Below are 19,320 nucleotides of genomic sequence, written 5' to 3'. Positions count from 1 at the left end.
TTATAAATGGGAAATAGAATTGAGATTTTGGGGGGCGTAACCGATGTCAGTTACATCGTTATAATGATTTGAAAGAAGTGAATTTCTTCATCGTTACCAGAAGACGACGATCTGCACTTAATGCTATTCGTTAAGGCTAGCTAGCTAGAGAATAGCTAGTTGTAGAATTTTGATGAAAAAATTATTTAACAAAATGAATGAGCCCTAGTGGCCTTAATTAATGCACACGCAAGATGCAGTTTAAGTCGCGTGAGCTCCCATAGTCTTATCGAATGCTTTCTTTTTACATTTTTTTTCCCCTTTGAAAACTGATAAGCATTAGATTCAAATGTTTCAAATGCAAAAAAAAAAAATAAAAAAAATAAAATTTAGAATAGAATATCAAGTGAAATTCATCAAAAACAATAATACTAACAATCATTATAATAAGAATAAAAGTTCAAAAAATTCAGTTTATTTATAACATTAGAATTAAATGGAACGTAAACGCAAATATTGAAATAAAGGAAAATTTATATGGTAAGGGAAAGTACAAGAACGCGAAAGCAATTGAAAAAAAAATCTCAGGTTGTTTTCTTTATTGATTTTTAGCACGAAATCCTAATCCTAACAATTAATAAAGAAAATTAAGAAAATAAGTGAAAAAAGGACGAGAAGCGATTGCGTGCGCATGACTTTGATTTCCCGACATAAACAACATTTTCCAACTGGGGTCTTAGGCCATAAAAATTGTAGTGAAAAGCACACAAGCACCACAATACGAGGACACAAAACAGTTAAAGCAGAGGAAAAAATATAGATAAGAAAAAAAAAAAAAAAAAAAAGAAAAAGAAAGAAATCGAAAAGAAACTCAACAGACTAACATATTGACTGTGGTCAAGAAAATAGAGTTTAAAGCAAAAAATAAAAAAATAAATAATAAAAATTTTTTAAAAATAAAAGCAAAAATCAAATAAAAATTGAATGAATTTCCTAAAATCGATAGGCAAAAAAAAAATAAATAAATAAAGAAATAATCATAGCAATAAGACAAAGTGTTCGTTGTTTCGAAAAACCAAAATTTATTCGTTGAGAAATTGTTGTGAGCTGCTTGGCAGAGAAAATCGATAGGAGGAAAGAAATTGTGAACAAATCTTGCTTTTTTTTTTTTGTTTTTATTTTATAAAAGCAAGAATGATATTTTGAATTTTATTTTTAAATATTTACACAAAATTTTATGCAAAATTAAAAGTAAAAAAAAAAAAAAAAAATTGCTTCGCAATCGTAAAGCGGATGAAGAAAAAAATCCAGCATATATCTGCTTGAAAAGAGGAAGAAAAAAACGCATAATAAAATTCGTCACCACTTTGACATACTATCAAAATTTTTGGTATTCGATAAATGCAATCATCATGCTGAGCGAGTAAAAGCAGTGCCGATAACGAACGGATGAATGTGAAATTATGTGAAAAACGTCTTGAATTGTGTTTTAGTGTAGAAAGCAAGGCAAAGTTATTGAAGTTTCTTAAGGGAGGAGCATTGAATAGTTTGCAACAAGGTTCACCCGTCCGACGCTTAGTCAACGATTATGGGTAAGAAAAAAGTGCCCAGTGAGGACTTAATAGTACCGCCACAGGATCAGCGAATTTGCGGCACAATATGTGTCTGTCAAATGACATTGGTATTAAGTTCGGTAGCTTTAGTTTATTTAACAGTCGCCATATATATGCCGTCGACGCGAGCCTTTAAAAGCGGCATTGATCAGACACCCGTCATGTGCACTACAACACGTGCGGTTAATAAGGAGAATTGTGAATGGGGCTCATGCGGTGAATGGTGCCTAAGTAAGACATCGGGCGCTTGTATACAAATTTATGTAAATCTACGTAACAATGGCACCAATTTAAGTTTTCAAAATTGTACTAATTCGGCCAATAAGACCTGCTATGGCATTGACCAGGATCGAGCTGATAAGGCCCGTTGCATACATGATGAATGTAAAAATCTTACGGGAACTTTTAATTGCACAGCTGGCCAGTGTTTAAATATCACCGATGCCTTTGAATGTGTTTTCAAGAATAGTGATTCACCAGTTAAGTGTTCAGGTAGAAGGGGGAAAATCAATTGCATGGATATAAGTGGCTTGTTTTCATGCAATCGCGGCACTTGCCGTAAAATACGTACCCCTTACAATTGCGACCGCCGTTGTGTCGACATACCAACACGCAATAAAAACGTAGTAATACTAAGCGGCGACAAAGTTTACTTATCGCAATGCCAGAACGCTATAAACGCGGAAACAGAAGAGGAGGTATGGAATGAGTCAGGCGATAATGTGGTAATGGCATCGTGTTATTTTATTAAAAACACTTCCGATCGGGTAGATGCAATGGATTGCATAAACGGTTCCACTATAGAGCATAGCATGCTAACGGATCTCACCAACTTTACGTATTTAAGTCATTTACATATAACCGTAGCGAATCCGGTACCAGAGATAGCACCGCCCGATGTAGATCTAACTATATCGAATGAATCGAAGCTTATGATTAATCTGGAGGGTTGCGTTAATACACTGATGGATGAATGCAAAGAATTCCTTAAGGATTTCGGACGCGATGGCAGCGATCATAATGCTCGTGCTCGTTTCCCATGCTTCTATTCGCCCCAAAAGAAGGATGTTGTTGTAGCTCGTTTCAATTTGGAAGTCACCTACCGTCAATTCGTATTTGCTTCTGTAGTCCCATCGGTGCTGTTTGTAGTTTCTTGTCTAGTGCTGTTGCTCTGTCAAAAAACCGTTTATGTAGGCGACGATGCTAAGATGCGTTTCAAAGGTTGTGTGGATACTGACACAATATTATCGAAGAACGCTTTAACTGATCAGGCTAATGGCGATAACGGCGGAGGTGGAGGTGGCGATGAAGTCATGGCTCTATGAGATCCGTCACGTAAGTGACCCTTTTCGTCAACGTTTACACATTATTTATTCATTTGGCATTCGTGCATTCTCGTTTATAATTTGTAGACATCAAAAATATCTCAGTCAACTCGATGACATAAATCGATTTTTCTTTTTTGCATATCTAAAATTAATATCAATTTATTTAGCTTTACATAAACAACGACATCTCTTAAACCATTTCCGTCTGTACTCAGTCTGTATGTTTATTGAGAAATCTTATAATGATTTTATAACTTTGCATACACGCACAAAACTTTCTTTCGAATTCTCTTTCCATTTGATATTTATCAGATTTAGTTATAAGAATCGTATAAGTTCACGTAATTATTAAAAAAAAAATTTCAAAGTAAATTCTTTCAACGTCTAATAAAAAAGCAGCTCTAGTTGGCTTGAAACGAATCTTTTAGTATCCGCCAGTCAGTTATCCACCAATATCTAGTTTGATAAATAATTGCTCGCAAATAATCGCATTTATCGTATATCGTATGTCGTATATGTTTCATTTCGTTATATTTTCACACGATAACAGAGCATGCCATAGGTGTGTAGGGGAGATAGAAAAAAATCGAAGGCCAAGTTGGCTAAATTTACTGCAAACACGGCAGCTATATATTCTGTGTAGGAGTCTCTGGTTGCATGCACTTTCACGTTACTTTGCTAACATACCAAAAAAAATTGATCGATATATTCGAGGACCAAAGAACCATATATTAAAAAGCTGAACACGTGAAAAACACGATTTTCAGTTCTTACAATGATTTCTGAGAAGTTGTCACATCAGATAAGCGAATTGAAATATTCTCGTTAGACGATGCATTCTTTGTCATAAGCAATGTATATATATCGAGCGAATCGATCATTGCTCTAACTCGCAAATCAAATATGATTACAACGTATATAGGGGTATGGGTATTAAAGGTTCGGCTTAATTCGACTAAAAAATCATTCTTTTTTTCTTTTTTATTTATACTTTTCAATATTTGTATATTTGTGTTTGCACTTGCCTGACATATATTTTCAGGGTCTTTTGAGGTTTAGCTCATCTGTTTCTTTCATTTTTTTTTATATTTTTATTTACGATTTTTTTTTTTATTTTTTATTATCCTTACACTATATAGCGTGTTTTGCCGCATAATTTTATTATAAATTTCTTCAATGACATATATACGTGTGTACATGTGTATGAATGGCTTAAGTAATTGCCTTTGCAAAGTAGACAAAACTGAAAGTCATATGATCCTTTTAAAAGTGTGAAAAGAGTGAATTAATCGCTTTTGAAAAAAAGAAGAAGAAAGAGTTGAGCATATTATGGCGAATGAAGATAAAATTATTATGCAAAGGATATCGCATGGGGTTAGCCTTAACCGTATTGTATTGTATTTATAGTAATAAAATCTATGTGTCAAAACGTAAAAACGTAAGCGTCAACATGTAACGTCAAGCACAAGACCATTAGTTCTCGTTATTTTAAACATGCGCAAATCATAGCTAAATCAGAAAAGTAAATTATTTCGATTTTTGTTATAATACTGTTTTGAGAGAACTGTTATATATTATCCACTACCGAATTAAGATCACGCCTCGTTGGTTGCTTGGTTACACTCAAATACCGGCCGGGTAAGTGAGAGTAGCTAGCATTTATCCACTCATTGGGAGAGAAAACGTATAGCAATCTCTAATTGACCGTAAAAAGTTAAAAGATGGAGTCGCGATACATCCTTAGATATAACGGTATCAACTGTATTCATAATATATACATCATAAATTTCAAATGCAAAGAAGTGAAAATTCTACTCATCTTCTTGAGCATTTATACGAATAAGGGTCCCAACGCAGATTCTTCGACCAGGTTTTTCCTTTTACTCAATGTCAATTCACTTATTATCGAATGCAAAGCGATAGAAACTTAAAAATTGTTTCTTCCATTCCACAGTAAGAATTTTCTCTTCTTCTTGCGTTCATTCATTCATTTAAGCTGCCATTCATACTCCTGTTGTGTTTTAATCAAGGCGATCTTGATATTGATTTACTTTGTGGCTAACTGTGATGATTAACATGAAGCCGTTTGCATAGTTTTGGAAATTGACGGTATACCTCGGCTGCTGCCGGATAATTCTATGGATCAAACGACCTGTAGCTTGAACACAAAAATGCATGGACAGAGATTAGACAGACGGACAAGCAAGCGCAGAATCATTTTCGGAGTTGATTGGGGTAGTAAAAAAGTGGATCTATATGAAGTCCTCGTGGGCGTTACAAGCGTCTCCGCACCAACTTAATATACCCCAAGTACAACAAGTGGCGTGGCGTAGCGTATAATGGAGAGAGTAACCTATATTTCCGATATGTTGTGCAAAAAAATATGCATATTTTTCTCGACAGATATTGATTGTATGAATAAAAAAAAGGGGACAAACTGCAAAAATTCAATATAGACAGAAAAAAGCTTTAGCTTTGACTTAAGCAAATGCAAACACTCGATACTTTCTTTCGATCACGATTGCAATATTTGTTGTTGTCTATTAAAGAGAAAACTCCTCATCACTTCTGACTGATGGAGCGAAAGTGGCTCTAATCGCAACAAGTGATTCTATAGTATTAACGGTATGTGTAACGATCCTGATGAATTGTAATCACATGACATAATGATCCATTAGCTTCGGTTTTTCAATCAACTTAGGTCAACTTGAAGTCGGAATCTTCAACCGCTATATACTATAAATAGGTCATATGGAGGAGCAATTTTTCAACTTTTGAAAATTATTGTAATCAAGAAAATCATATCCTCGCTAATACTCTCCACGTGGACATCGCTAATATAATCCTCAATTTTTGCGCTTCTATGTCTTACGGGCGTCGATTTACAGTAGTATATAACGCGTTAATGCCGATGCTTAATGGAACGATATTTAGTAATATATTCCTTTCCCTTTCTTTCTTCCTAGCGTGCATTAAGAATTTTGTGTGGATTACGACGAACCGTAACAAACTTGTTTGCAGACGATAGCACCTTATGTCATTCGTTTTCCTTTAGTAAGAGATCATCCAGCAATCCGATACAAAACAAACGCTTAATGATCAATGATACACTAGAACGGTACTTTACAAAAATATTCGAATGAGATCGGGTAAATAAATAGCCGCCTATATTCGGCGTAAATTAGATTATAACTCGCGTGGGTTGGCGGGATTCACCAAACATTGCTTGGAGGCGCTCGCATAACCCATACAGCGCAAAACTTAGGTGCTCATGGATGAAGAAAGTGTGTCCAGATCTCCCTATTGAGCATCGGCATAACGTGAGCGAGCAGTGACGCGCTTATTTGTAGGTACATTCAGAAAAACTTTTCTACAAAGATAAAAGAGATTTTTCCCGTAATTAAATCCTTCAACAGAACTACGCGTCTTCCACAGCCTTCTCACCCTGTATACCGCCCAACACATTGCCGCGACTCGTCGTTTTTTAATCGTATTGTCCACCTTTAGAACAACCTACTAGCGTTGGTCTTTCCTGTTGTCCAACTAGCGCTAGCTTATGAGAATGCAAATTTTCAAAAAGCATTCAGATAACTTTAAAATATTGTAGTGAAAATCGAATATTTGATGATTTAAGATTTCATGAAAACCAATCTATTCTCCAAGAAAGAAAATTTCAAAGAGAGGAAAAATCAGAGACACATTCATGCAGCTGGCAATTTGCGAAAAAATTAACAACAATTAGCAGAAAGTTGACGAAGAAAGGCATTACCACAAAGATGTCGAGATGAGTTTGGATAACGATAACTTGCTTGTAAAAGGCTATATAAGCAGAACTTTTGCCGAAGGCACGTTAGAGTAGAGAGTCGTGTCAGGAGAGTTCAAACGGAATATTCAAACCGACAAGAACGACAATTTGACGCGTAATATATAAGTTTCTGTAAATAATTTGTAAATACATCTCCTACGAATTTTAAATAAAACTTACACTATACTAAAAAATGCAAATCAGCGATGCGAAGTTGATACCAAAAGGGGTTGAATAAAAATACGTGACAATTTACGTTTCAATATAGTACGATTAGGTTGATATAGATCCGCTTGGGTGGCCGAGTAGACAAGAGTCTTGACTAGCAACTCAGTGGTCGTGGGTTCAAATCTCAAGTGAGGTAGAGTTTTTAATAAAGCCGAAAGCCTTAGATATGCTAGTGCTTTTAAGACATTAGTCTTAGAATTTATTCTCCGGCTAAATTAAGAATAATAATAATAATAATAATAATAGGTTGATGTAGGTTTTTTTATGATTAGATTATTGAGTTTGACTGGAAGTTGAAACGCTAAAGTATGATGTGCTTGCTCTAAAGGAATGCAAATGGATGTCTTTATGAAAAAAGTCTTGAAAATTTCGAAGAAATCTTAGCTTTCTGCGCTTATCAAAGCAATTCGAAGAATGCGAGCAATTGACAAACGCTTAAGTGTTATAATATTTCAGAAAGCACAAAAGGATTCTTCAAAGTGTTACGACATTAGATTTATTAGTTTTCGAATTATAGTTTCAAAAATTTCGACAGCTTTTTATCCGATATTATACAGCTGTGAAGAAAATCAATAATAATTAAGTGATTATTAATTCGAATATACCCACCTATGTAATACGAGTATAACTTTGTCTGTAGGCACTTTTCTACGCTAAGCATTATTTTAGTAAGCACCATCTTTTTTAATAACAATATGAATTCATTGCGGAAAGTAAGACTGATCTTGTAAGGCTATCTACCGATTCAAACTGACAAGAAACTATGTAGTATAGGCTTTAGTGTGATAACGGGTATGACTTAAGCGCGGAGAATTCATAGTTTTATTCAGCACTTTTGTGCGGTGTTATTTGTATTCTCGCTTAGACAATATCCGTAAGTTATTTATTCTAATTTTTGTTGTTGTATTTTGAATTATTTTTCATTTGCAGGCATTCCTCTGCTTCAAGAAGACAGTCCTGTACATCAATCGGGCATATTTGCATTGCAATAATTTATCATACTCTGTAACAACAACAACAACAAGAACAACACCTACTGTTATCGATCACAACTCAATTTCATTAATAAATTAAAAAGAAAAAAAAAAAATAAACAAAACAATTTGAAAAAAAAAAGAAAAAATTAATTTAAATTAATTTAAAAACTTTTTTCATTCATAATTTTTAAGCTTCTTCTTCTACTTCGTTCCTTTTTTTAAGTAACCGACAAATAAACAAAGAATATGTTAAAAGATTTCGAATAACGAAAAAAAAATAAATAAATAAATAAATAAAGAAGGAAAAAAAAGAAAAAAGCAAACAACACAACTGCAAAAAAAAAAACGGAAACGGAAATAAAGTAAAAAAAAAAAAAAACATTTTTTTTAACACACATTTATTTAAACAAATTCAATTATTCTCAGTTTTTAATTGCTTCTTACGTCGATACAACAACGGGCAAAACACACATTAACTCACACCAAAAAATGTTCATATAAAAGTAAACGGCACAGTACTGACAAAAACAAACACACAAAATAGTATTAGAAAAGAAATAATAAAAAATAAATAAAACAAAGCTAAATATAAAAAGAAATAACAATATACGTGCGATATTAAAATTAAATCCTTCATCTCTACACATTGCCACCATCGTTCACCTTATATATCAATCCGTTCCTTCATTCACTCCAAAAACAACTATAATACCCGTATAGTAATCGCTACAATTTCGTACATCGTACACCGCAACAACCACAGTAACGACAATGCAAACAAATATTCACACAATTTAAACAAACGGTTTAGAGGGATGCGTGATCAAGGTCTTTAGACACAAGTAAAAAAACATATACAACCAAATAATAAGGAAAATAACAAACAGTAATAATAATAGTAATAGAAATAATAATGATAATAATTTATAATAAAGAGAAGAACAACCTTTAAATGAATAGAAAACAACAACAACAACAACAACAACAACAAAAAATCCAATAATTAAAAATTTTAAATAACATTTAGCATAAAAAGTTTAGTTTAATAATAAAAGAAAAGCCAGCTTAGTTACCTAATAGAAAGAAAATAAAAGAAAATTTAAAGAATAAAAAAAAAAAAGAGGATTTTTTTTTTTTTTTTTTTTACTATAATAAATTAACAAAACTAAACTAAACAACAGTTAGATATAATTATTTGACTTGAAAACATTTCATATAAATAAATAATAAAAAAGTAATAACAAAGCAATAACCAAAGCCAGTAAAGAGAATTTTTTATAAAATATTTAAAAACGCAGTACAGCTTAGTTACCGGATTGCGCGTTGTTTGCTTTTGTTTAACATAAAAATCGAAAAAAAAAAAATTCCAAACATCATGAAGAAGAGTAATACCGCGAACACTATGCTCTCCTCCTTGCCCACTAGCCCTACTATGTCAACGCAAAGTTTAGGCGGAAGCAAGATCAGCTTGAACAGCAGTACCAAGTCAAGTCGTTCATCTCTGCCCCATGCCTCTATCAAATCAAACAAGATTGATCATGAAATTGAGACCATCTTGGAAAAGGCAAAATTCTATACCTCGGTATGCTTAGGTAAGTCGCACATCCATTCATATTAAGATAAATAATTACATTTTTGAAATCCACAATTAGCGCTTGATCAACATGATCTTTACCGTGACATTACGAGTCAAAAAATTAGAAAACCATTGTTTCACGTTTTAATAACAATCAATTATTATACTCTCCATCTACACCTGTGCTATATATAGGGTGTATTAAGTTTGTGCGGACATATGTAACAAGCAGAAAGACCCACCTTTTCCTATACTGATCGATTCAGAAATCATTTTAAGTTGCTGGGCTGTCCATCTGATGTCTGGCTATGTATTTTTTCCAGTCACCCTTCAGTCCGCAATATTTGACTTATTTCAACAAGATTCGGTAGCTTGAGATGTTTTGAGTCCGCAATGTGCTTGTTGCAAATGGTTTAGATAGGACAAGCCCTTTTTACATCCAGCACAGTCAGATGGGGGTATACACATTTTGTTTTTTTTTCCATAGCTCCCAAAAGGAAGGCTCAGAAGAGACTCTATAAAATATATATATTCTTGATTAGCGTACAATTTTGAGTTGATTTAGCCATACCCGTCCGTCTGTGCATCTGTGGGATGTATGTTGTTTGTACTCTCCTGGCCGCAAAAACTAATAATACTATATAATTACTATATGATTATTTAAGCGAATTGGTGCGGGGTATTTAATGGTCTGTCTGCCTTGCCTCTATCTTATCTTACTATCAACTCTGGTCTATGATATGAAATATGATCTAAATTAAATAAATGGAAAATGAATTAATTTTGAAGTAAATTTTCTCGCTCTCTATCTCTTTTTGCTTTTCATTAGGTACTACAGCGATTTTATCGGTTTTCACTTTTCTATTTCTCATACCGTTTGTTGTGGACCCAGCTATATCGACAATTATAGCGGATTATGATCCTGTACCCGTTACCTGTATCGTTATCGATCACGTTTATGCTGAAGGCATTAAAAATTGCACATGGAGTTCATGCCGTGAAGGTTGTACCTCATCGCCCAATAAGTATGTATTTTTATGAAATTTTTCTCTTTCTCCTTGTTTTTTTTTTTTTCCAAACAAATCCACTTTCCTGTGTCTGCATATTTAATCAGGAAAAAAAGCATATAACATCTATATATGTATAGTAATAAACATTTTCAGATGCCATCAATTATATGTTAATTACACCCGTATACCGTTTACGGATTGGGAGAAAAATCCTCGTGATTTAGCTACGGTCGTTTGGGATGTTAGTTACACAAAATTTCTAATAAATTCTGAAGGTTGCGGTTATCCGCCCACAACAAATTGCAGCGTTTTTGCCAGACAGTATGGGTATGTATGGGTTAAATGAGTGCTTAGTACAGTATAGTTTTCTGTTCATTTTAAGCGTTTATCAATCTTTTTCTTTTTCTCTTTCTCTTTCCTTTATTTTTTTTATTTATTTATTTTTTTTTAAAGATATTCACACATTGGTGAACCGTTCCCCTGCTTTTATAGTCGTGCCTATCCCGAAGTAGTTATCGGTCGTTATTCCTGGGAAAATAATTTATATCATTTGATATTATCGCTAATAATCCCTACGGTATTATTTGCTATATCAATTGGTGTGTTAAGCTACTGGTATTGTCCGTGTTGTGATAATGCTTGCAGTAGATCATCGAGAGTTTACGCTGAAAAATTTCCCACAAAGGAAGAGTGAGTCCTTGAAATCTTTAATATTACATTACATATATATATTTATATATATACATTTATCTGTTTCTATTCATTTTTAATGTGCATCGTTCGTTGTATAAGTGTGTGTGTATGTGTTATGTATGATGATTCCAGTGCGCATGCGTTCGCGCTTGTGCATTTGATTGTATGAGTGTATGCGTATGTGTGGCTATGTACGTCTTTTATTATGAAACGAAATTGGAAACTTCAATATCATATATCTATGAAAGGAAACGAATTTGTATCGCTCGCTATCAAAATCTAATATCGTATGTAAGCGAAAACTCTTTTTAAATCGGAAATTTGATTGAACTTGATTGATACATTTTCAAAGTTTTACTTACTCATGGCGATATTTAGTCCATATGTAACCAGCTAATATTGATTGTAATTAAATTGTAGGCTTAATTAGAGAAGAATATTTAGACCAATTTAAGGTCGACTTGAATATCTTTTTTTTCTTTCTTAAAAATTCCAAGGTCCACTACAAATTCTCGTTGTCAACTCAACCTATACTAAAAAAAAAAAGCAAAATCAATTCTAACGATTTCCATAAATTGGACTCCATATTAGAAATGTAAATTATATATCACTTTACTCATTTCGATAATACTCAGATATACGGTCGTATTAGCGACTTTCTGAAAAATGCCTTCCATTAAACTCAATTAAGGAGATGAGAGATTAGTCCAAAATATGTTTACATTTCATATACCTAATAATTCATTTAGGAAACCAAATCCCCAAGGCCTAAAACTACATAAACTATAGGATGTGATAAAAAAAACAAAAAAATTCACCAAGATGTACAAACATTGCTGCAATATTGTTCTGATAACTGCATATAAAGAAGGAATAGCTTTTGTCAAATGCCAATGTTTGCGAATATGACGTAAACGTTTGTCGGACATTTAAACGAAAACATTTCAAGGCTTAAGACTCTTCATTGTAAAATATATGCAGTGTTTTCAATTAATTCGCTTACACTTATTTGCCTTTCAATGTTTCTCTTGTTCAAAGTATCAAACTTCACGAGAGAACGCAAAAAGAAAAAAAAATGGAAGAAAAATGAGATGGAAAGCTAAGCCTTTGATTCATTTCCAGCAACAAATTTGAGTTCTAGATATATGGTGAGTTTGAGATATATCGCTTCAAAATTATTTACAAATGTCGATAATCGCTTCGTAAAAGATCGCGTTCAGCGAACGATTCTTAGCAAAATTTAAAAAAAAAAAAAAAAAAAAAAAAAAAAAAAAAACATTTCGTAAGCTTCCCATGGTTAATATAAAACGTGCTTAGAATTTATGTACGTAAGAAATATCGTCAAAATTTCTATATTTATTCAAATGAAAGACCCAGGCATGCTAATTACATAAGGCATACGTCAGCCGTTTACTTGTCTCATTCAGTGGAAACCTTTCCGCAATTCCTTAAAATGTTACTTAATAATAGTTCATAACAGGCGCAAATGTCCGAGTTTGTCTGCTTGTGAATTGTTGGCGCAATTTTACGCATACGAATCCTAGAAAAGAAGGAAAAGAAAGTTTAAAATTTGTTTTGCATTTATTGCAGATGTTCTTAGTGGAAAGTCAGCAAATAGAATTTCAAACTTACTACCCGGAGCAACGGAGCAAAGGATTCTCAACGAAACGCCTAAAGTAATAATTGATTGATTTACTTAGTCTTTGCTCTTAATCGTTGCCTTCGTAACTTGGTAACTTCCGCATGAATAGTCCAAGGTAGATTAGAGCCGCGATAACCGCGTCAGTGTTCGCGGATTCTTATCCCAAGTGCGCTAAAGATTGCTTTGATCGTAGCTGTAATTAATGGTGAGTCGAGAAGGGCATAACATCATCAGAACCCCAAGTATGACCGTGACTTTGCTCACGTCTTTCTTTGACCGTATTACACGAACAGGTATCATCCATTCCCTAAGCGAAAAAAAGAACTACATAAAGAGAAATTACTCACAAAATGATATCATCTTAAGTTCATCTCGGCATAATGTGAAATTGATCTTATCTACTTTACCGTCTTTGTATAATCTTAGCTGATTGTTTCGGGACCTTTCCACATTTAGGATTTATAAGATCAGTCACGTTGTAAATGAGAATAACGTTTATAGAAACACTCATCACTTAAGCTAAGCAAGAGCATGGTAGGGAAAGAAAAATCCGATTTAAAAAGAAGATGTTTACTGCACATGTGTGTTCGTATAGTACAGATCTGCTCAAAAATTTATTCGAAAATATTAACTAAGATGAGTCCACACGTTTTGGAATGCGATACATTTTGTTCTCTGTCGATTAAAAAATACAAGTTTAGCATGTGTTGTTGGTATAAATTTTTATAAAATTACAAAAAATTAAAAAAAATAAAAAACATTTTTTTACTTTATATTGCTTTTATTTTTGTAATATTTATATCCACCATTCAGAAATAGGTTGAACTAATTTGATCGTAGCCTGAGATCTGCATCTCCATCTAACAGAGACCTTTTTCAAAATTAGAAAATTTGAAATAAACAATTGTAAGCAAGCATTCTTGTATAGTATATTGAAAATCGGTTCATTCGCCGCTTATATTCAAATTCAAAACGTTTTTATTGATCTGAAAGTAAATGCAAATATCTCTCCAGATTATCTATCTATCTATAAGTAGTGCATTTTTAACGGTAATGAAACGGATGAAACGGTGGATATATGTATAATGGAACTCGTTTTGTATCGAATTTATTCATTCATTCATTTCAAAAAAAAAATGCCGTATCTACTCTATCGATCGATGTATGTGTATTTATTTATATTTTATAAGTAGCTTTGTGTGCGTTTTTGTTAATGATTTATTTCCATTCTTGGTCTGTATTCTTTTTTGTTACTATTTTCTTTTTTCGTTCCTTTCTTGTGAAATTCTTACAGGTTTACAAATTGCATGAAATGTAATCCGGATAAATCGATTTCTTTGAATAGTTATTAATATACAACGAGACCTATTAAACTCCTCCAAAGTCCTTAAGAATGCAAATCAAATTAAAAACGAAAAAAGAAGCAAAAAAAAAAAAAAAAACGATCTTCTACGACAAATGCCTGAAAACTATTTCAAGTGATCAAATTTATATATATATATATATATATATATAAAAATATATAAAATATATATATACATAGATGTATATATATATATATACATATATATATTTATATATATATATATATATTTATTTATTTATTTATGTAGAACGCAAAATAGTATATCATACTCGACACGAAGAGCACGTTTCACACAAATGTTATAAAACATTCCCCAAAGACACATCTCTTCCAAAGAAGCTCGATACACGACAATTAAGCAAAGATTAGCCAAAGTAGATTTTTCTTTCTTTTCTCTTTTTTTTTTTTGTTCCTCTTACATGTAGTAGTATTTAGCAAAGTGATACCTTCACCATTTATAGATTTGTTGTTGTAGCACAAATTCTTTTAAGAATAAATAGAAAATTTCTCTTAAATTATTTCGTAAATTTTAATATCCATTATCTATATGTAATTCCGTATTTGTAATACTTGAAAATAAACGCCGAAAAACTTCTCCTAAGAATGCATTTGAAGAACATAAACTTTTAAAACTGTTTACTAGAGTCCATTAGTGTCTCTCGTTTCCCGTTTTGCGTTCGCACTTTACGTTTCACAAATAAGTGAAGTAAAAAATTGAGTTGAATTGATTCGCTCGGAAATGTTTTCATAACTTCGTTTTTGATGTACAAAAGTTCGGAATGAAACCGATCACTTGCTGGATCCTCTATGGATATATGCAATACATTCGTGCTAAGGCGAATAACTAAAAACTGAACTGAAAAGTAACCACCGTAGTTTAGGAATGTCGCTAGTTAGATCCCCAATAGCACTTCAGTATAACTTCAATCCTTCCTGGCACTTAATTATTTCATAAGCAGCAAATCAATCAAAAAAAAAAAAAAAAAAAAAAAAACCATAAATTACTTGGACAAGTCTTTTTTCTTTTTGGTTTTATAAAATTTCCTTAAAACTTTTATTCATCATATTCATCTGTAAAATCTACAAAAGACAGTGAAAACCAAATTTAGTGTTAAAAAAATGTAAAAAATAAAAAAAAATTAAATTTCGTTTGCTGAAAAAAAATGTTGGATATTTAACAGAAATGTGCTTTAAAAAGGAATTTGTCTCTCAATTCTCTTAAAACTTCCTAAATATATATGATTTGTTTGCAGCAATATTTTCTACTCGAATATTTTTTATAAAAAATTACTTCAGGACTCGTATTACTTGTATATATTTCTACAGCCTTTTGATGTTCAGTCGCATCACGACGAAATGTTTGCATAGCAATTCGTTTACGAAACGCATGATTAAGTGTTTGAGAATTTTTTTTTTTTTTTTTTTTTTGATACCCTACACTGCTGTGTGATATAAGGGTATACTAAGTATTTACGGGTGTGTGCGACATCGAGCGGCCCTTAAAGAAAAGAGATCCAAGATCAGTTATTGCATCGATCTTAGCTTGTCTGTCCGTCAGTCTGTTGTGGTTTATTTTTGTGCGAACCCGCAAGCGATCATTTTTAAGATATTTTAATGCAAATTAATAGATATCTTATCCCAAGGACGAACGCTATTGATGAAATTGATTTAGATCGGACAATTTTCTCGAGTACTTCCCATGGAGTGATTTATTTTGAAAAGCCTAATATAAATTAATAATTGTAGAATGATGTAGGGTTTATAATGGCGGGCCTTGGCCCTTCTATAATGTTTCTACTTGTTTTCCTTAAAAAGTTAATCAATTTTTTTCAAAATATGAAATTTTTTTTTTTTTCTTTCACGATATTATGGTAATATTTTTTTCGATTATACGATAATCGTCGGCAAGTAGCGTTGTGTCATAGGAGACCCTCGAAAAGCTGTTGTACCGATTAGTAGTAATAGTTGCTCAGTGATCGTTGTGGTATAATTTTTTTTTTTTTTTTTTTTTTTTTTGAACTTCGATTAGTGAAACCACTATTGCACGGAGGGTGTTTTCTTGTCAGAAATGTCGGCTGAATGATTGTAAAATTTAAAATAATTTCAATATTTGTTAACATATACAATAAAGAAGAATTAACTTAATGGATTCGACGGATATAAGTCTGCTCGTATATAGTTGAGGAAATGGTTTTATTCTTGAGAGCATATATCCATTGAAGTATTTGTTACCAGTGTCTCTGCAATATATTTACCTCATATCTAAATTGATTTTCTGCTCACCGATACAGAGCTTTGCTGATTCACTTAGCATGTTTATCATTTCACTATAAGTTTTCGATCCATTTAAAACAATTTGTCCGAGTTAGTGTTTAATTGGAATTTTGTTAAAGTGACACAACCGTGTTTATTTCACCGTTTCCCACCACATAAGCTAATAATTCGGTTTAATGTATTAAACCTTCCGATGCAATTATATAAAGTATCATATAAGAAATAGTTTTGTTACTGCTTTATGGAAAGTAGGTATACATTGGAGATTGTAATAAAAACAAAAAAAAAAAAAACCGAAAACATAACAGTTTTTGGTCTCTCGTCGCCAATATAAGATTGTTTGAATGATAATACGATCAGAGCAACTACTAGATCCTTTCGGTTCATTCAATCAGTTATATTATTAATGTAAGACATCATATGGTGTGTACTATGCCGCGCTTTCCAGAGTTCGTTCCCCCAAATCTTTACGCTTTTCTGGACTAAATCCAAAACTTAGCTTTTGACAAAAAAAAAATTCGATATCTTATACGGCGAATAATTAAAAAATAATTTAAAAATTATAAATTTTTTTTTTTATTTTTATTTATTTACCCGTTGTATTTCTGTTGTTTTTTTTTTTTTTTTTGTAATACATTTTAACATTCCAACTGATCTCCATGAACGTAACTATAAAATAATTTATTAAAGAAATTTTATTACTTTGAATGAGTTTTGTAAATTTCTCACATTTTATTTAAGTTTTTTTTTTTTTTGAAATTTAATAATAAATATTAATATATAAGTTTGAAAAATTTCTTACTTTAAATAAATTTCTAATATGCATGTCAAAAAAAAGTAAAAAATAAAAGAAAAAAAAAAAAAATAGCATTCTCTTCATTAACTTCATGTAGAATTGTTATTAGTAGAATCTGTTAGTAATGCATGTCGTAATTTTTATATTTTTAATAGAAAATCTGTATGAACTTATTTAGCACCCACCACAGTAGCTAACTGTTGATTTTTAAAAATTTTTCAACAATTCAAAAAACAAAAAAATGAGAATAATGCGAAATTATATAAAAAGAAAAAAAATTTTCACACAATTTTTTAGAAAACTTCTGTGTCACAGTGACGAGGAGGATGAAATGGAATACTAGAAATAGTAGAACTTCTTAACCACAAAAAAAAAAAAAAAAAATTTCTAATAAAGAAACGAAATAAATAATTTCCACATATATACGAGAATACTCTTAGCATAACATACGTAAATAATAAATAGATAAGCACCGAGAATAATAAAAAAATAGAATCACAGGTTAGACGAAAAAATTCAATGAATCTCTACTACAACCATACATTTATAAAATTGGTTTTGATAAAATTTTTATACTCACCACCACTGCAGTTTAAGATGTGATGAAATGTTGCTGAATCGTTCAATTATGTCCATCTGTCCATCTGTCCATCCCTATTTATTGAATCTTTAAAATCACTCGAAATAGTCCATGGCGCCGAAAACTGGATAAAATTCCCTTTAAGTTATAAACAAACAGTGATTTGATAATGCAAGACTTACCGTCTCTCTACACGTGTAAATGATGGGTAAATAAATAAATACTTTTCAAGTTCTTTGGTAGAAAGTCGTGCCCAGATCTTTTTACTGAATGAAATAAATTTTATGAACTTGCTGTAAGAGCTATGGTGGGAGTGAATAAGAGTCTTTGCATTCAATAAAATTTATTCTAGAACGTTTTAAATAAAATCCATGGCAAAGTCTTTCAAGTTAAAATAAAGTTCTTAGAAGCACTACTGTGGACAGAGCAATTTTTTTCATATATGTTAATTACAGTGCTTGATGAGCGATAAATATTTATGAAGTGCTCAAGAACGAAAGAAAAAAACCACAGACCTCCATTCAATCTTAGTTTTAGCAGCGTTTATGCAACAGATATCAAACTCCAAAATCAAAATATATTATATTCGAAAGGTAATTTGCATACGGAGCCGTTAGAGACGATCTTTCGATTAAAATGTGAAATTATTTTAATTTGAAGTCAAAGCGACGGAGAGGAAGAATATATACATAGGAATAGAAAGTGCGCGATAGATATGTTGATAGATAGACAGATAGTTAGATAGAGACAGATAGATAGATAGATAGACAGATAGGTAGATAGAGACAGATAGATAGATAGATAGATAGATAGATAGAGAGAGAGAGAGAGAGAGAGAGAGAGGTACATGAGGGAAAAAACCATGAAAAACAGAGAAAGAGATAGATAGACAAAGAGGGCGAGAGAGACAGAGAAAAAGAAGAGAAAGAAAAGGAGAGAGAACAGATTGGGAGGCGTATGGAGAGATCGAACTGGAGAGTTATTATTATTATTATTAATACAATTATTATAATTAACTTGGCCAGACAGATAAAAATAAAATAAAATTAATATATGAAATTCAAAGCATTACATTATTTAACTTAGCGCTGAAATTTGCAAAAGTTTTCATACAATTTGACACAAACAAAGAATATATAAGTGATAGTTAGATGACTTTGACCGATAATTAAAGTTCTAATTTATTTTAATCGAAGGATTAATGCAAACTGATTGCAATAAGAACGTTATCCATTAGTGGTGAGTATACGATATTTCGCTTTAAGGCGATTATAATTGTTGAAAATTTATATATTATAGAAATAAATTTCTTTTATTTTAGTTGTTATAGAATAGTCAATGAAAGTTAATTAATTTTATTATCATAGATTTCAAATAAACAAAATGTGATAAAAATAATTAGAATTATTATTATTGTTTTTTTTTTTTTTTTTTTTTTTTTTTTTTTATTTTT

At 31.8% G+C, this 19,320-nt stretch overlaps 2 protein-coding genes across 3 annotated transcripts; both read left to right on the top strand.

Annotated features, from left to right (window-relative positions):
• Positions 1 to 1,250: 1,250 nt before the first annotated feature.
• On the top strand, positions 1,251 to 8,041 carry LOC119631702. The gene is made up of 2 exons (XM_038024139.1): positions 1,251 to 2,927; positions 7,884 to 8,041. The coding sequence occupies exon 1, from the start codon at positions 1,568 to 1,570 to the stop codon at positions 2,915 to 2,917; it is 1,350 nt and encodes a 449-aa protein (XP_037880067.1). The 5' UTR covers positions 1,251 to 1,567; the 3' UTR covers positions 2,918 to 2,927; positions 7,884 to 8,041.
• Positions 8,042 to 9,035: 994 nt separating this feature from the next.
• On the top strand, positions 9,036 to 17,652 carry LOC119631465 (protein tipE). 2 transcript variants are annotated; one of them, XM_038023690.1, is made up of 5 exons: positions 9,036 to 9,522; positions 10,336 to 10,531; positions 10,670 to 10,843; positions 10,970 to 11,206; positions 17,585 to 17,652. In XM_038023690.1, exons 1-5 carry the CDS (start codon positions 9,306 to 9,308, stop codon positions 17,628 to 17,630), a joined length of 870 nt encoding a protein of 289 aa, XP_037879618.1. In that variant the 5' UTR covers positions 9,036 to 9,305; the 3' UTR covers positions 17,631 to 17,652. The 2 variants fall into 2 exon arrangements, with proteins under 2 accessions (XP_037879618.1, XP_037879617.1); XM_038023689.1 differs by lacking the exon at positions 17,585 to 17,652 and adding an exon at positions 14,146 to 14,351.
• Positions 17,653 to 19,320: the final 1,668 nt, after the last annotated feature.

The sequence above is a fragment of the Glossina fuscipes genome, unplaced genomic scaffold (genome assembly GCF_014805625.2).
Source record: "Glossina fuscipes isolate IAEA_lab_2018 unplaced genomic scaffold, Yale_Gfus_2 1, whole genome shotgun sequence".
Lineage (NCBI taxonomy): Eukaryota > Metazoa > Arthropoda > Insecta > Diptera > Glossinidae > Glossina > Glossina fuscipes.
This window is presented reverse-complemented; position numbering and strand designations above follow the sequence as displayed.

What these genes read in the sequence shown, in the direction of transcription:
- LOC119631702 (XM_038024139.1), top strand. Translation starts at nt 1,568, where the DNA reads ATGGGTAAGAAAAAAGTGCCCAGTGAGGACTTAATAGTACCGCCACAG.
- LOC119631465 (XM_038023689.1), top strand. Translation starts at nt 9,306, where the DNA reads ATGAAGAAGAGTAATACCGCGAACACTATGCTCTCCTCCTTGCCCACT. An exon ending in CTATACCTCGGTATGCTTAG is followed by an intron (nt 9,523 to 10,335) that starts GTAAGTCGCACA and finishes GCTTTTCATTAG; the next exon opens with GTACTACAGCGATTTTATCG. An exon ending in GTTTTTGCCAGACAGTATGG is followed by an intron (nt 10,844 to 10,969) that starts GTATGTATGGGT and finishes TTTTTTTTAAAG; the next exon opens with ATATTCACACATTGGTGAAC.